The 16406-nt window shown below is 40.1% G+C and overlaps 1 protein-coding gene across 4 annotated transcripts in view; it reads left to right on the top strand.

Moving 5' to 3' along the window:
• GRIK1 (glutamate receptor, ionotropic, kainate 1) overlaps positions 1-16406 on the top strand; it is a 473915-nt gene that overhangs the window by 408004 nt on the left and 49505 nt on the right. For 2 of the 4 annotated variants that reach the window (XM_010855821.1, XM_010855820.1), the window contains exons 9-11: positions 6839-6952; positions 10441-10644; positions 11591-11814. In XM_010855821.1, coding sequence (XP_010854123.1) covers positions 6839-6952; positions 10441-10644; positions 11591-11814 — 542 coding nt within the window. Of the gene's footprint in view, positions 1-1725; positions 1771-6838; positions 6953-10440; positions 10645-11590; positions 11815-16406 lie in introns of all 4 variants that reach the window. The other 2 variants (XM_010855822.1, XM_010855823.1) reach the window with 2 other exon arrangements.

Genomic DNA, 16406 nt, shown 5'->3' with positions numbered 1-16406 from the left:
GCTTCTTTGTTATTTGTTTTTTTTTTCACTTTAGTGGACAAAAAGTTATGCTTAATGTAAAAGAACATCTCTGGGAACAATGTTTTACTTTGGGGGTGATTTTTTAAATGAGATAAGGTTTCCATTTCTGTTTTGTTGCTTTTGTTAACTGAGACACATTTGGAAAAATAAAAAAAGGAAGTCACTCAGTCATGTCTGACTCTTTGGGATCCCATGGACTGTAGCCCGTCAGGCTCCTCCTTGCATGGAATTCTCCAGGCAAGAATACTGGAGTGTGTTGCCATTTCCTCCTCCAGGGGATCTTCCCAACCCAGGGATTGAACCCAGGTCTCCTGCACTGTAGGGAGACTCTACCATCTGAGCCACCAGGGAAGCCACTGAGACACATTTGCCCCACTGCCAAATAGCTTGTTTAAAACAAAGAAAGATGAATCAGGCTGAATGTGAAAGGTAGTCTCTAGTGTTAAAGAGCTTGAGGAAAATAATGAGTCCACAACTTTGAGAATCCATATTAGTCACGCAAGTTTCCCCTTGCAAAAATGCCCTCTTTCTTCATCTCTTCTCTTCCTCTGTCTCTCTCTCCACATGTGTCTCTGCCTCTTCCTCTCTCCGTCTCTCTTTGCCCCTCTCACTTCCTCTCTGCCTCTCTCTTTCTCATTTCTTCACTCTGATTCCCTCTTCGGTTAGTTTGACGCACTCTGACAGAGCACAAGGCACCCACCTAACTTCTGTAATGGAATGTGGACGCTGGGCTGCAGGGAACAAAAGGGAAGAAAATCATACTTGTTGGAGACTAAAAGGCGATAAGAGCTCTTTTTAAAAGAAAATGTCTGCTTCTCTGTACATGCTTCTCTGCCTCCCTCTCCACTGCACTGACAGACCCAACAGCAGGAGGAAGAAAGTCTGTTAAGGAAACATCTTTTTGGCTCAGGCTTGTGATGAAATAGATGGAGCTACTGTTATGCTCTCCCAGCTATGCATACACGGCAATATTGTGCACATTCTAGTGGTGTTTTTCTAACAAAGGCAAAATCGAATTAGATGAAAGTGTTTTCTCAATTTGTTTCTCAACTCTTCATTGTTTGCAATAACTTTTCTTTCTTCAGGAGACTTGGGCTCAGTTCCTGAGAAGGCTGACTGAGCCTTAAGGCAGTGAGCCATCCTATCGCTCTCAGTCGGCAAGGGAGGAAATGCCCAATCTTTTCATGTTAGCCTCGTGCGGGGTCCATAAGGAAAACTGTTAAAAAAAAAAAAAAAGCCTATTTTCTCACTTTCACTCAAGTTTCTAATGCCAAGAAGCATCTAGTCAAAGAATAATAAGCACACTTTCTTCTCACTAAGGAATAATGTGTGTGTGTGTGTGTGTGTGTGTGTTGTTTGAATCTGGTTATAAATGACTTTGACAGGAATGATGAAGACCTTAAGCTCTGCAGCATAGGTGTGCATATTTGAAAAAATTTTGCCTTTTTTTTTTTTTTTTTTGGCATGCAAAAGCAAAAGTGAAAATCAGGTTCCACCACCAAGAAGTAACTTCTGTAGGATTCAAGTACTTGGTCCATGTCTTTCCTGTACCTATTCTCAGGCTTTCTGTTGAATGAACATTCAAGATTCCAAACAATGGGTGGGGGGGTGACTCTGTTAGCACTCACGTGCCATGATGCCTTTTGGCTTCCATGCTCCATTTTAATTAAGTGCTATTTTTATTTTTCCCCTCTGAAAACCAAGGCTGCTGGAGAAGTGTCTAAACACTTATATAAAGTGTGGAAGAAGGTTTGTACATGGAGAAAACCTGCAGGAAATCTGGGAGTGGGGTGGAAAATACCAAAGGAAAAGCCTGCATCCTTCCAGTTTTGTCAGACCAGTAGCTCTCCAATTGCAGTTTAGAGGCGAAATTCCACTTAAAGGGAGAACATGGGTGACTGAATACGTTGTCTCTCAACAACATTGCCTGGCAATTGAAACAGACTTGAGGTGGATTAAATAATGATGGATTAAATATTTCCCTCTAGATTATTTTTGTTTCTCCTGGGTAGGACCAGTCCCTGTTAGGACTAAAAGCAGGTAGCTGCAACAGAAGCAGACACTGGTCCATTTATATTCTTTCTTGGCTCTAAATATTTTTTTTTCCCTAAGGGGGAAAAAATAAAATAGATTTGATCCATCAGACTAGTCAGACAGGCTAAGGCTCCGAGGGGCCGGGACATCTCCTTCAATGTCACCACCACAAAATATATGAACCATTTTCAGAAATTCCCTTTTATTACACACCATCTTCATTTTATGCAGAAAAACAAAACCTTGTCAGTACATATTGTTTCATAATTTGCTTTAGAACCACAGTTTCCAGAGGACAAAAACGTTAGAGATTTTGCAAAGGAAATGAGATTGTCTTATAAATCATAGCACCTACTACTTCACAGCTTATTGTACGGTATTATGTTGTCAATGAATGTGCACAGATTTATTATAGACGCAAAAGTTAGACATTACAAACATTCTGATCAGGAAAACGTCCCAGTGATATGCAAACATTGTCTTTCAATCTATCTCCCTTGAACCACTGCTGAACCACCTGCTGATTGACATATGGACCTTAAATTACTCCAGGTTGTTCAACTTGGACAGTTTTGTCAGGTTCGCTTTCATCTTTTGAATTATGAGTTAAGTCACAGGAAGTGTAAACAGTTTCTCCCTGTAGTCAGAAGCCTTGTCTCCTCCCTTTTGGAGCATACTCAGATGAGCTCCAAAATGTCCTGCTTTTAAGTTTAAATAAGCACAGGTTTAATAACCTTGTTTTAAGTTTTGATGAATCTGGCTACCAAAGGCACAAGGAGGACAATCCCATCTCCTCTATGCTAATACACAGATGAACCTAACTGGTACCCAGAAAAAAGCTTATTACACTAATCCAGCTTGAGACTCCAGGCATTTTCTGCAATGTTGAATTAATTCAAACCAAATATCCTAGGGAATGAAATCCAAGTCCTGAAATTATTCTCAGGGGAGGGGAATGTCCTTTATTTGTCACTAAACTGCAATAATTGCCCCCACTTCCCAAGGATGCACTTCTTGGCTTTCCTCCATGCCTTTGTGCCTCTTCCTTCTGCTGACCCATTGTTGCCACGCTGCAAGCTGTATATACTGTGGTGTGCTATTTTGTGTTATGACTGCTCATCAACAATTTGCAGTAATCTGAGCGCTAGCACAGGAGACCTGTTGAGACCCAACCAACACACTGTCCTCTCCCTACAAGATTCTACCTTACAGCAGAAGGATTCACCCCATTGCATTCTAATTCCAAAGCTCTTCTCTACACGCCTACGTTTTTCAGTCGAGAACAGTCTGCCTGAAGTTCTTTCCAAGAAAAGGATATGGCGGTCTTTACAAAGCTCATCACTAAAATATATGTTTATAAAACTCATCATACAGGAAACAGAGTCACCTCTTTCCCCTAGATACTTTATGTCACTCAGCAATTTTGGATTTTGAGTTTACATGAATCACACACCAGGTTTGAGAGATGGATCTTAGTCACTTCCTGAGCATTCCCTTTGTCACACTACCTTTTTTTAAAAGGGCTTGCTTAATTGCATTTAAGTCCTCATTTTCAAGTGCTTTCCTTTGTTGTCCTAGATGATAAATGACTGCTCCCTCATGCCAGTTTACAAAGTGAGAGAAGACAGGACCAGACTATTTAGTTTTTGAGTGTTCCTCCCCACAAGTAATTGATCCACCTTCCACTGCTTCTCACTGGTAAATTACTGCTGACCACTTTTGCTGTACAGTTTGAAAACTAAGGTTCTGCTTCTTCGAGGCAATCCTCCAAAGTCGGAGGACAGGACTGAAATGCTAAATATCCAGGCACCTGGTTAACTGAAGCCCTCCCACCAGAGCTTAGTGACCGAACAACAACCTCCCAGCACGGATGAATCATGGGAGCTTGCTTTTTCAGAAAGAAACATTTGTTAATGTGTTATTTTACTTCAGTTAAATAAAAGGTAAAGCCAGTTGACAACTTTGGTTTAAAAGACACACATAACCCTGTATGCAAACATAGACACTCTACTTGCTTTGCTGATTAAAAAGTTTGAAAATACAAGGCTGAGGTCATTCAAACCTCATATGTAAACTCTCCACTTCCCATGAATCGCTTGATCTTTACTTTTTCTTGATATTCTTTTAGTCTAGATTTGAGGACACTTCTGTCACACCAACAGTAGGAAAAATTCTTCTTCTTTTTCTTATTTTATGGAGGAAAGTCTACACTGATTGGTACTTTGGGACTCATTAGGTTATAAATGCAGCAGCAATGATATCATACCTTCCACACTTTTTAGTGAGGCTGGTAAAAGAAACAAAGCCAGATGTTAAGCTGTGGGATGTATTTGTCTACAAGTTCAAGTCTGTATTTTAAAAGAGAGTGATGTTGCAAGGCCAATCAGCCATGCCATTTCAAATATTAGTGTAAGTCTTTTAAACACTTGACTTTAATAGAAATAAGAGTTACTGAGAACACACTTCACTACTTAACAAATTGGCTAAAATGCAGTTTTTTTCCTCCAGCTTTCAATATTTAATTAAAAATTAGGTTCCCCTCTCCCTAGTGCCTAAGTCAAGGTTTAATTAAAGACACAGCAAGGGCCCAATTGAAACACAGTCTTCATAGAGTTAGAATTCAACTGTTTACAACCTAAAACATAGTTTTGGCTAAAAATTCATAGACTCCCTACTGTAGTTAGTCTGAGATATATTTCCTGGAAGCAAGGGTCCCTGCCCCAAAAAAGTGAGAAGAGGAGTGGAGTTTAGAAGAGAGGGAAGAAAAAAAATTTCCCTTTTTCTTGAGTTCAAAGCCAGACAAAGAAAAGCAAAGATTCTTTGACCAGCAGGCATGTGTTTCATGCATTCTAAGTGATGGATATTACACTTGATCCTGGAAAGACTGAATGGTCATTAAAGGTGTTATCCTACAGCTTAATCATACCTCTAGTACTCTCTCTGCAGACAGGATCAAAATACTTTCAAATGCAAAAACTACCCCCAAACCCCATTTACCTAGACCTGTCTCCTTATTTCACTATCTAACTATCCCTTATTAAGTATAAAAAGAAGACAGTGAAATTCAAATAGTTCACACTGATGAACAAATCTGTAATAATCCTTGAAACTACCTCAAAGAATTTATATTTCTAAAAATAAAATTTGTTGAGCTAAATGAATTTTCAGCTGCTGCATTTGGGCAGTAAATCAAAGTAAGCAAATAGAAAAGGAAAGAAGCCTAACATTTCTACAGGTGAAATTTTATTTAATCATCAGAAAAGTTCCATTGTCTCCATTTTACTGGTAGGGAAATTAACTTCCCCATGATCACACTGCTGGTAAATTGCAAAGTTAGAATCTGGACAAGAGTCCATCTGAAAAGCTCATACACTGTCCAGCCAGCCAAATGTCCTCCCAATGGAAGAGTATATTTAGAGATCAAGCTTGGGTCTACCCTGTCCATTGCAGACTGCATCCAAGTATTGGTGTTCCTAAACTGTCCCTGTTTTTCATAGCTCCTTTGTCAGCTTATAAATTTCAAAGAAAAGGGATTTTACTAATGATTCCAAGTTCTTTCATAACAGGGCAAGCTTAAAGAAATTACTGGAGCGACCATTTTTATGTCCTTTATTGTGAACATTCCTTTATTGTTAACATTCATGCAGCTCTTAACATATACTAGTAATTTCACAGACATTTACTCATTTGATGGTCTCCACATCCTTATAAATTATTTTATAGGTAGAGATCCAGAGCTCAGAAAGGTTAGCATCTTGTCCAAGGCCACCCAGCAATCAGGTTTGCATTCCACCTCACTAGGCTGTCAGCAAATGCTTCCAAAAGACTTCAGACAAACAGCCAGTTCCCTAAGGCCCTGCTCCTAGATTGCCCCTAGAGGCAGAACAAATCAATCTACTTCTACAGACTCTAATAACCCAAGAGTGAGGTGGCCATGGGTGGAAATTGGGGTTACCATTTCTTAAAAGAACAAGAGGCTTCACTGACTGCCAATCACAATGGTTGCTTCTGTGACAGAAAGATCAATAAGCAATAGAAGTAATACCTTCACTAAAGGCATTCATGGTCAAGTGAACAAAGAAGACAGATAAATAGATGATAAGAACAGAAGAAGGTCCGTTAACAGAGGTACAAGGGAGCTACGAACAGAGCTCTACCAGAGCCCATGGGAGACGCCCTTACCCAGAACTAGTTCCTCGATGATGGACACAGAACGTGGTCTCCTGCCCATCCACACTTTTTGTTCCATTTATCTTTCCCCTTTAGATGCCCAGCTTCTTCACTGTCCATCCTGCCTCCTCCGTCTCATTTCTCATAAGTTTTAAAGGCATTGATGGTAATACTTCGGCAACATAAGATCTGTATCAGTCTAATGTAAGCTCCACCAGAGCAGAAGTCTTTGTCTCTTTTGTTCATTGCTATGTCCTCCAGTGCCTAGAAGAATCCCTGGTTTATAAGTCAGTGTTCAACAAATACGTATTGGAAGAAAATCTGATACTCGTTTACTAATTCTTAATTTAGAAAAGAACATTGAACTTAATAAATTAAAAAGACCTCCCATACCTGCACTCTACATAGCACAGATTTTCTGTTCCACATACGCAGTTGTTCTTCCATTGTTTCGTTTTCCCACATGTAGCAGCTTCCCCTGTAATGGTGCCCTGGTGTCCTCTTCCCAGACTATGAGCTTTTGTACCCATTCCTGATGTAGAAGGGGCCTCTCTTTAGCATAAGCATCGTCACTGACAGTCCAGCAGCCTCTGATGTGATGTGTTCTGTGTAGATTGGGATTTGGAACTCCAACAGTGGGCTTAACATGACGGATGGCAACAAAGACAGGTCCAATAATATCACCGATTCTCTTGCCAACCGAACACTCATCGTCACCACCATTCTGGTAAGTTGAGTCTGTGGAATCCAGGGTATCTGATCAAAACTCCTACTCTAGACCTTGAAGGGTTCCTCAGCTATCTTTTTCATGCCAACACCTCTGTCTGTAAAAGTCTGTTTTAATTGGGGCACTAAAAGCATATATTTACATATATCTGTAGTGGACTGAATTATCCACTTTCAATGTTGTTCTGAAGCTCTCTAATCTCCAGTCCATGCTCAGCAATGTTCGGCTCCACTCTCTAGTCCTACCCAGATGGTTACCCTTGCTGTCTGGCTGCTGGTTGGTTTCAACCAAGGGGAGATTCTGGTAAAAGACCAGGGAGGTAGATGGAGTAAGAGATGCAAGGAAATGTCTTCCCCTGCTTCCCAATGGTATTGTCAGAACGTCTGTCCTTCACAGCCACAGCATCTCTCCTGTCACTGATCCTCCTTCCATACTCTACCTGCGTTGCACACACGGAGCACTCTTTCCTCCCTTCTGCCTTAGCCTCTAATTATGTTGGTTGTGGGTCTTCCTGGTTGACACTAGCGGTAAAGAATCCGCCTGCTAATGCAGGAGACATAGATTTGAGTTCGAGCCCTGAGTCAGGAAGATCCCCTACAGGAGGAAATGGCAACCCACTCCAGTTTTCTTGCCTGGAGAAGCCCATGGACAGAGGAGCCTGGCAGGCTACAATCCATAGGGTCGCAAAGAGTCAGATGCGACTGAAGCAATTTAGCACAGAGGGTCGACATCCCACTATTACTCTTACCACCATCCCTGTTGGTTGCTTTTGAGGCAGGAGACAAATGGGCTCCAGGTTAGACATTTATAACCAGCCTCCTGTTTACGGGACTTCCCAAGTGGCATTTGTGGTAAAGAATCTGCCTTCCAGTGCAGGAGATGTAAGAGACTTGGGTTCAGGAAGATTCCCTGGAGGAGAGCATGTCAACCCACTCTAGTATTCTTGCCTGGAGAATCCCATGGACAGAGGAGCCTGGAGGGCTACAGTCCACAGGGTCCCACAGAGTCGGACACAACTGAAGCAAATTAGCATCCATGCGTGCACCCCTGCTTATATTTCATGGGGCAGGAAAAATGGGCTTCAGGCCTGACCCTTAAAACTAGCCTCCTGTTTGCATTGCCTGAGACAGAAGATCAGTGGACTCCAGGTTAGGCATTTACATACAGCCTCCTAGTTTGCTCTCTGAAATGGAAGTAACAACAGAAGCAGGGATAAATACCCAGGCTTTGTCTCTTGTGGACACATTAGGAGAGCAATCATGCAGGAACAGAGAGGGACTAAACCTTGCCTGAGTAAAGGATCAAGAGATCACATAGCCCCTGTCCTTGGGGCAAGGGAGACAGTACACCTGTGCATAGAGGCTCCTTGGGGATCAAAATTCAGGGGATGCCAGGCCATAATAAGTCTTGCTTCTCTCCTCCCAGATGCCTTTGCATGGAAATCCATCTTTTCCAGGCGCACCTAGGAGAAGGTCCTGAGACAAATTAGCTGGGGAGCAGGTGGGGGTGGAGAACACAACTGGCCTGTGGGAAGACAAAGACTCAGAAAAACTATCCCTTCATAAAGGATAAAAACTTCCCAAAGGCACACCTCTCTTGCAGAGCTCACCTGTACGTCTTTCCGCTTGCACTCTGCTTTTCCAATAAACATTTTACTTTTCTCTTTACCTGCCACCTCCTCATCAGAATTCTTTCTTGTCAACATAAGCAAGGACTGGGGATTTAGGCCCTAGTTGCTGGACTCTGTGGTCTAGCAATTAGGACTCCTGGTCAGGGAACTGAGGTCTCTCTTCCAGCTGATGCTCACTGCTGTGTGTGTCCAAAATCTCCTTGGCCTGCTCATTCTTCTGTACTGCTCCTTTATTAACTGTACTCCTTTTTTGAAAGAAAGGTGAAAGTGAAGTCGCTCAGTCATGTCTGACTTTTGCGACCCCATGCACTGTAGCCTACCACACTCGTCCATCCATGGGATTTTTCCAGGCAAGAGTACTGGAATGGGTTGCCATTTCCTTCTTCAGAGGATCTTCCCAACCCAGAGATCGAACCTGGGTCTCCTGCATTGTATGGAGACACTTTTCCGTCTGAGCCACCAGGGAAGTCCTTTCCTAACTGCTTTTTAAAAGCCTGCTCTCTGTTGCAATCCTATCATGCCCCATCCAGCCACTGTTCACTCACAGACTGTTCTTCCTCCCTCTTTGCTCCTCCCTAATCCACGAATTGTGCTTCCCAGGTGGCACTACTGGTAAGGAACCCACCTGCCAATGCAAGAACATAAGAGTTGTGGGTTCAGTCGCCGGGTGAGGAAGATCCCCTGGAGGAAGACATAGCAACCCACTCCAGTATTCTTGTCTGGAGCACCCCATGGACAGAAGAGCCTGGTGGGGGACAGTCTTTGGGGTCTCAAAGAGTCAGACACAACTAAAGCAACTCAGCCACTCAGCACACACGCAATCCAAGAAATAAATAGGAGTGGCCGCCTCTAAAATCATACCTTTTGGACAGTCCTCATGTGAAATTTATTTCTGAAACAGTTTCCGAGAATCGTTCATCCAAAACAAAAATGTTTTTTTCTGGTGACTAGTTTCTCTGCAACTTTCTCATGGAAATATAGAGTTTTCTACTTCTATCAGTTTGTTTGAGGATAAGCCTAAACATACAGGACGGATCAGTAATGTAGTAACTATTTTGATTTTATAAAATAAAGTAAATTTTTACTTAGTCAAATGAGAATTAATAAGGCTAGAGATATGTAGTTGTAAGGAAATGTCCTCATAGGACAGGGGATTTATCATATAAGCAAAGAATTTACCAAATGGGATCTCTGAGGTGAGTTCAAATAAGAAAACGTAACTGATGATGAAAGGGGACATCAAAGCGGTCTTTGAATAAGATATCCTGAAGGGAGCCAGGAAAAATATGTAGATAATAAGGGAAGAGTGAAACTGAGATGCAATTTAGCTGAAAAATGAGAAAATTAAAATATTTAGAGTACTTAGTAGACAGGAAATTTGAAAAACAAGAGAATATATGTGCTGATTTAGATTTCTTTTTGTAAGTAGGTGAAGCTCATAGATAAAAGCCAGGAGGGTAGGCGGGTCTAGCCCTGGAAGCTTAGGTGTAGGCATAGCTGGAAACCAGACAGCCAGACATCAGATCCTCCACTGCCTTCTTGGCTAGACCTAAAGTTTAAACGTGATCCTGTTTCTATCACACCGTTTACTCACAGTTCTGCCCTCAGCAGTGGAGGGGAAAAAACTCTCAAAGAGAGAAGAGGGAGAGAAAGTAACATATGAAGTGTTCTATATTTATAGAGGATGTACAAAAGATGAGCTTAGTAAAGGCAGAAAGGGAAGTGACTTTCTTTAGTATTCTCAAATCTTAAAATCCGTTTTCAAATATTTTATATCTTCTGGCTGTTGTTGGAGCTCATGTAAGTAAATTCTGCCTTTCATTATAGCAGGGTTTCACATGTGATTTGTTTCATATAGGAAGAACCCTATGTGATGTACAGGAAATCTGATAAGCCCCTGTATGGAAATGACAGATTTGAAGGATATTGCCTGGATCTATTGAAGGAATTGTCAAACATCCTGGGTTTCATTTATGATGTTAAACTCGTTGCTGATGGCAAATATGGAGCTCAGAATGACAAAGGAGAGTGGAATGGAATGGTCAAGGAACTTATAGATCATGTAAGCAAAAATATATCTCCTACACTGTGGTCTTAAATGTCTAAAAAAATGCATAATGAGAAGTAAATGAAAAGAGAAAGATGTTTGAGTCAGAGTCAGAAGATGTATTTTATTTTTTTGAATCATAAAAATGACCTAAAAAGTGGGAGAAAGCAACCTATAAATGTAGTTTCCTTACTTAGGAGGCAACAGGGATAAAAATTGAGGATAAAAACTTATGGGCTCATCCTTCATACTGAAGAATAAACGTGAGTGATTCTTAGATTAGATAAGGAGTTCTGAAGTTTGCAGCTTGAAGCAAAATCTCATCAACTAATTTTATGACCAAGTTGCTCATTTCTTATTTTTCTCACACGTCCTTTTTTAAAGATATTTTTCTGCAGTTTTTCCCCCTCCATTTAGTTTCAGAATGTGTGTGTGTGGAACACATATATATTTGAGTTTAACACATATGTTTTTGAGTTTGAGCCAAGGCTGAGAGATAGTGAAGGACAGGGAAGCCTGGTGAGCTGCGTCCATGGGGCCGCAAAGAGTTGGACATGACTTAGTGACTGAGCAACAACACATATATATTGGAGAAGGAAATGACAACCCACTCCAGTATTCTTGCTTGGGGAATCCTGCGGACAGAGGAGCTTGGTGGGCTACAGTCCATGGGGTTGAAAGAATCAGACATGACTTAGTAACTAAATATCACCTGCCATACATATATACGTGTGTGTGTGTGTGTGTTTCACACCTTCTGGTTTCTCTTTGGTAACAAATACTATTTCATAAACATAACTGTGTAAGTCAACTGTTTTAATGTCAGAGTCAATCATCATAGAAGCTTCACGTGTGAGAAGTTTTTGGAGTTGAGAATAGGAATCAGGAGAACCAGGAAAAGTCTAGACATTCTCTCGGAAGCTAGACAGCTAAAGGGACAATTTCAAACTTGCTTTTGCAGAAGGCTGACTTGGCGGTGGCTCCTCTTACCATCACCTACGTGCGGGAAAAAGTCATCGACTTCTCCAAACCCTTCATGACCCTAGGCATCAGCATTCTCTACCGGAAGCCCAATGGCACTAATCCAGGGGTCTTCTCCTTCCTCAACCCCCTGTCTCCTGACATTTGGATGTATGTCCTCTTAGCCTGCTTAGGAGTCAGTTGTGTGCTTTTTGTGATTGCAAGGTAAGTTAGAGAATCACTGAACTTCCCACAGATCTAGGTCAGTCTCAGGTTGACCTGTGTGCTCTAGAGGTAGACAGAGATCATGAACGTCAAACTATTCATTTAGTTTTGCCTGATGTTCTATTTTGTCACATGCTCCCTCATAAAAGCCACTCTGTAAATGAATATCTTCTAATTATTTATAAAGGTACGTTTAAAAAATAGTAAGATCACTAAGTTTTATACTAACTTAATTTTATCAGTATTTAAAGCAACATACAATGGTTATTTACCCATTTTCCATGAATTATATTGCCACAAAGCCATAGCTAAAGCAATTTAACAGGAAGAGGAAAATGGTGTATGGATACTTGACCCCTGGAATATTTGCAAATAATAAGCAAAATAGAAAAAAAGTCAGCCAGGAACTGTTTTAGCAAATAAAAAACACTGGATTAAATAAGATCATGGAGTCTTCAAGAATAAAGACAAATACTTTGAAAATTGTATAAAATTTATTTTTAAAAAATTAGTTAACAAGAGAATTCTAGAAATAACTATGAAAAGGAAAGATTAGCTACACATACACTGGAGGCATGAAATCTTTGTGCTACTCTGGTGATTCTGTTTAGATTTTATTTTCTGAAATAACTGTACATTTAACCATTCTGTTCCACACAATTTTTTAAAGGATTTTATACCATTCAGTAGATCGTATATTCTAAATACCTTTGATACTGAATTTGAAACACAGCTGTGGCTTAAACAGTTGATATCCCTAGACAAACCATGTTAAAAAAAAAATAATTGCTTTTTTATGTCCTCTACTCATTTTCAATCTTTTTCATCTTTCAGCAAAACTCAGTGAACTTTTTCCTAATCAATTTTTGTTTTCCCTCTAGGAATTTCTAAGAGAAATATTTCTTCATCCTAGTCCTTCATCATTGTTCAGTGCATGATTTTGATTAATGCCGGGTAACTCTTTCTCTGGCACAATTATAAAGAAAACTTAGAAAAATAACCTAGTTGAGAAAGGTTTTACAGGTCCTTTGCAGACACAGTTAAAGCAAATTAATGTATGCTTTCGCATATGAGTGAGACATATTCAATATGAAATGAATGTTTGGAAGTTCTCTATACCTCATAAACTATACCATTACCAAACTCTAGATTGTTTTCCAAATTTTGTCCAGATATTAATTTTAAATAATTACCAAAGCTTTCTTTCTATGTGTCTTACCTCAGAAAATAATATAGGGGCAGTATGTAGAATGATATTATCCTTTGATAATACTTAATCAGTGGTTCTCAACTAGGAGAGACTTTACCCCCCATTGAACATTTGACAATGTCTGGAAATAGCTTTTGATTGTTACAACAGAGGATGGGGGATGCTACTGGTATCTGGTAGATAGAGTCTAGGGATGTAGCTAAACCTCCTGCAGTGTGCAGAACAGTCCTGCCCCCTATGACAAAAACGTATCCCCAAAATGTCAATAGCATCAAGTTGGAAAAACTGTGCTCTAAATAATTAAAGATGATATTGCTTTGAATGTCTAATTTTCAAAGACGAATCACTCACCTTTGGAGGTGCATGTCTCATTACTTGCTCCTAAGTGAAATACATACTGCCTTAGAATGGTCATTTAATAAATGCTTGCCTTAAGGTGATGTGCCATCTGACGATAGTTAAGAAATCTTGTGCTGGCTCGATGTTCCATTCCTCTATTCAGGGCCCACACCTGCTGGGTGATTTTAGGACTAGTGGGGCAATCCAGGCAGCAGAAGGTAACAGAGAAGTGAGTGTCCATACTCCCTAGTTCATTGCTTTATCTAGGCAGTGATGCTGATGAGTAGAGCAGTCAAGACAATGTTGATGACCAAGCAATTACAACATTTATCACACTGACTTGACCCAAATCAGCAAGAGAAAACCATGTCAACAGCATCCAGCAGTTCTCACAGACAATTTCAAAGTATTTGTTTACATTTGACCCCAAGTGTGTCTTTAAGTTGCCTTATTTTTACTACCAAACGAATGTAGCATTAAGTAGCTTTCCCTTCCTTATGTTATCTGTTCCTCTGTAAGCTTCTGGTGATCCAGAGCCCTACATTTTCTAACTCTCTTTCAATGAAGAAAACAGCCTCCAGGACTTCCCTGATGGTCCAGTAGTTACGATTCTATGCTTCCAATGCCGGGATGCAGGTTCTGTCCCTGGCCAGGAAACAAGGTCCCATATGCTGTGAAGTGTGGCCAAAAAATTAAAAGAAGCAGCCTTGTTTCTCCCCCAATCAATGCTATTTACTCAGGATTCCTACTCACCAACAGTACACTTTGTAGACCAGGTTTTTTTCTTTATTTAGCTTATTATCCTTATTACTCCCTTCTCACTGTCTTTCTTCTCATTCTGGGTCTTGGAAGTGAAAGTATCAGACATCAAATGCAATCTTTCACACAGCATGGTGGTAAAACATAAAAAAAATTTAAAAAATAACTCCCTGCAGTGCACAGGTGCACTGTCACGGGGATTGCATTCTCAACTATATTCATCTTCCCCATACCTTTGAATCCATTTCTGCTTCCAGTTCATAAAGCCACTAACTACATCTTGGATGTGATTCCCCAAGACAAATCTTGGTTAAATAAGTGTGCCGATTCGCTTTGACTTCCCATCCTCATAGCCTGAGACCATGAACTTGGTCACTCTACGTCAGTGAGCTAAGATGGAAAATGACTTTCTGTTATCATCTTAGTGGTTTGCATTCAAAGTTAGTGAGATAGAAATGAAAAACAGTTAATCTCCTAATCACTGTTAGCTCTAGAGAGGCTTTTGAATTTGTGTTTTGAAGTATACACTTTCTTGTCCTTTTAGAGGGAAAAATAAAGCTCATCACTGCTTTTGGGCTTATGTTCTCACTAGACAGAAGCTTACAAACCATTTGCTGAACTGAATTGATTTATAAAGTTAGACAAACTAAGGAAAAACCATACAAAAATTTTTAGTTACTATGACTTGTTACAAATGTGCATGTCAGTGTTTTTGCTTTGTGGTTGACATTTTCTAAATTACTTTTTGCAAAGTATTTAATCCCAAGGAATTATGTCCATCAAATACATACAATTTAGATAGACTAATATCCAGAAATAATGTCTGCTTACATCTTACAATTTATGTTTATCTTCTTAAAATGGACATTTTTTTAATTTGGCTTCTGGCAAAGAAAAATCAAGAAAACCTTTGACTGTAGCTCTACAGTTATACTATAAACCCAACCAGTTACATTACAAGATTGAGGGCTTTCTCCATTAAAAGATCTCCCTCTTGTTGATGTAGCCTGATATCCGTTCTCAGTCATAAAAAGAATCCCTTAATTAGAAGTCTTTAGTATGAGAATCATTCTATATCTTCCATTCAAGTAAAAGCTTGGCGTATATGAACATAAAACCAAAATGAGCCTCTGTATTTCAGTATAACTCTTCGAGATGCAAGTTTTGACATAAATTCTAAGCACATTTGCCCCTTTCTCTGTCATTTTACTAAAATTGGAATCAGGTGAGGAGAGCAGCTTCAGCATATCATTGGTATAGGCCATGAATTAATCTTTCTACCAGGCTTCCTGGTGATGACATTGCTGTCACACTGGCTATCTTTAAGCAGACATTAGGAATTTCAAGCTGAAATATCTGCATCCAGGCAACAGGTAGATCTATTGCATTATGAAAAGTCAGAGTGCTACAGCACAGCATCAAATCACTATTTAATATTCCTCACTCCACACACTCTCCGAGTCACTCAGAATCCCAGAAAGAAAGAATCTAAAATATCTCTGCAGAGCAGGCAGAATCGCATTGCTGTTTGGACAGTTTTCTTTTTTGCCATAGAAAACTAGATTAATTGTTCACTTTGAGCTGCAAAGTCTGAAATACTGAAACAGGACCAAGTGAGATGCAGCATTCCAAAGAAAGAAGTGGTGGGTTCATTCATCAGAGGACATACAGGGGAGAGATGCCAGAATATCACGGGGCTGGTGGTGGCCAGGTTTTATGAGCTGTTTAGAGAAACTTCTGCTTTTGAAGGCACAGCCCTCCTAATGTATGGCAATTAATTTTCTTAAATTATTGTACAAGCACCATTGATACTGTTTAAGTAGTGGCATTTTTACCCTGTGTACTGCTTCAAGTAGTAGGTTTCTTAACATCGGTATCAGGTTCTTCGGCTCAGCAAACTTCTATGGTTATAAGAGAGTATAAATTCAAAACTTAATTATACTGTTGAAACAGTAATTAAAATGTATTGGCATGGCATTGTCAATTAAAGCTTTATTCATAAGCTTCACAGGAACCTGCACTGTGTGCCCTGCAGCTGTGGAGAAGGCGTAGTAATGACTTGGATGCCATTATTATGGGATAAACTACAAGGCTGTTATCCTAGCCTCCTTAAGACTTGATGAGGAGACACTGTATACTTTTCAGAAGGTGTCTGCAGGTTTAGGGAATGGTGTTTCATTAAGAACTATCTGCCCACTTCCTTGTGCCTGATTCAAAGTGTGCCCCGCTTCTTGCTGTAAATAACGTATTCACCTTAACACCACCATGTGTCAGCAACCTGCTA

Source organism: Bison bison, unplaced genomic scaffold (assembly GCF_000754665.1).
Source record: "Bison bison bison isolate TAMUID 2011002044 unplaced genomic scaffold, Bison_UMD1.0 scf7180017864368, whole genome shotgun sequence".
NCBI lineage: Eukaryota > Metazoa > Chordata > Mammalia > Artiodactyla > Bovidae > Bison > Bison bison.
The sequence above is the reverse complement of the archived record's forward strand: the minus strand, read 5'-3'. Positions and strand labels throughout refer to the sequence as shown.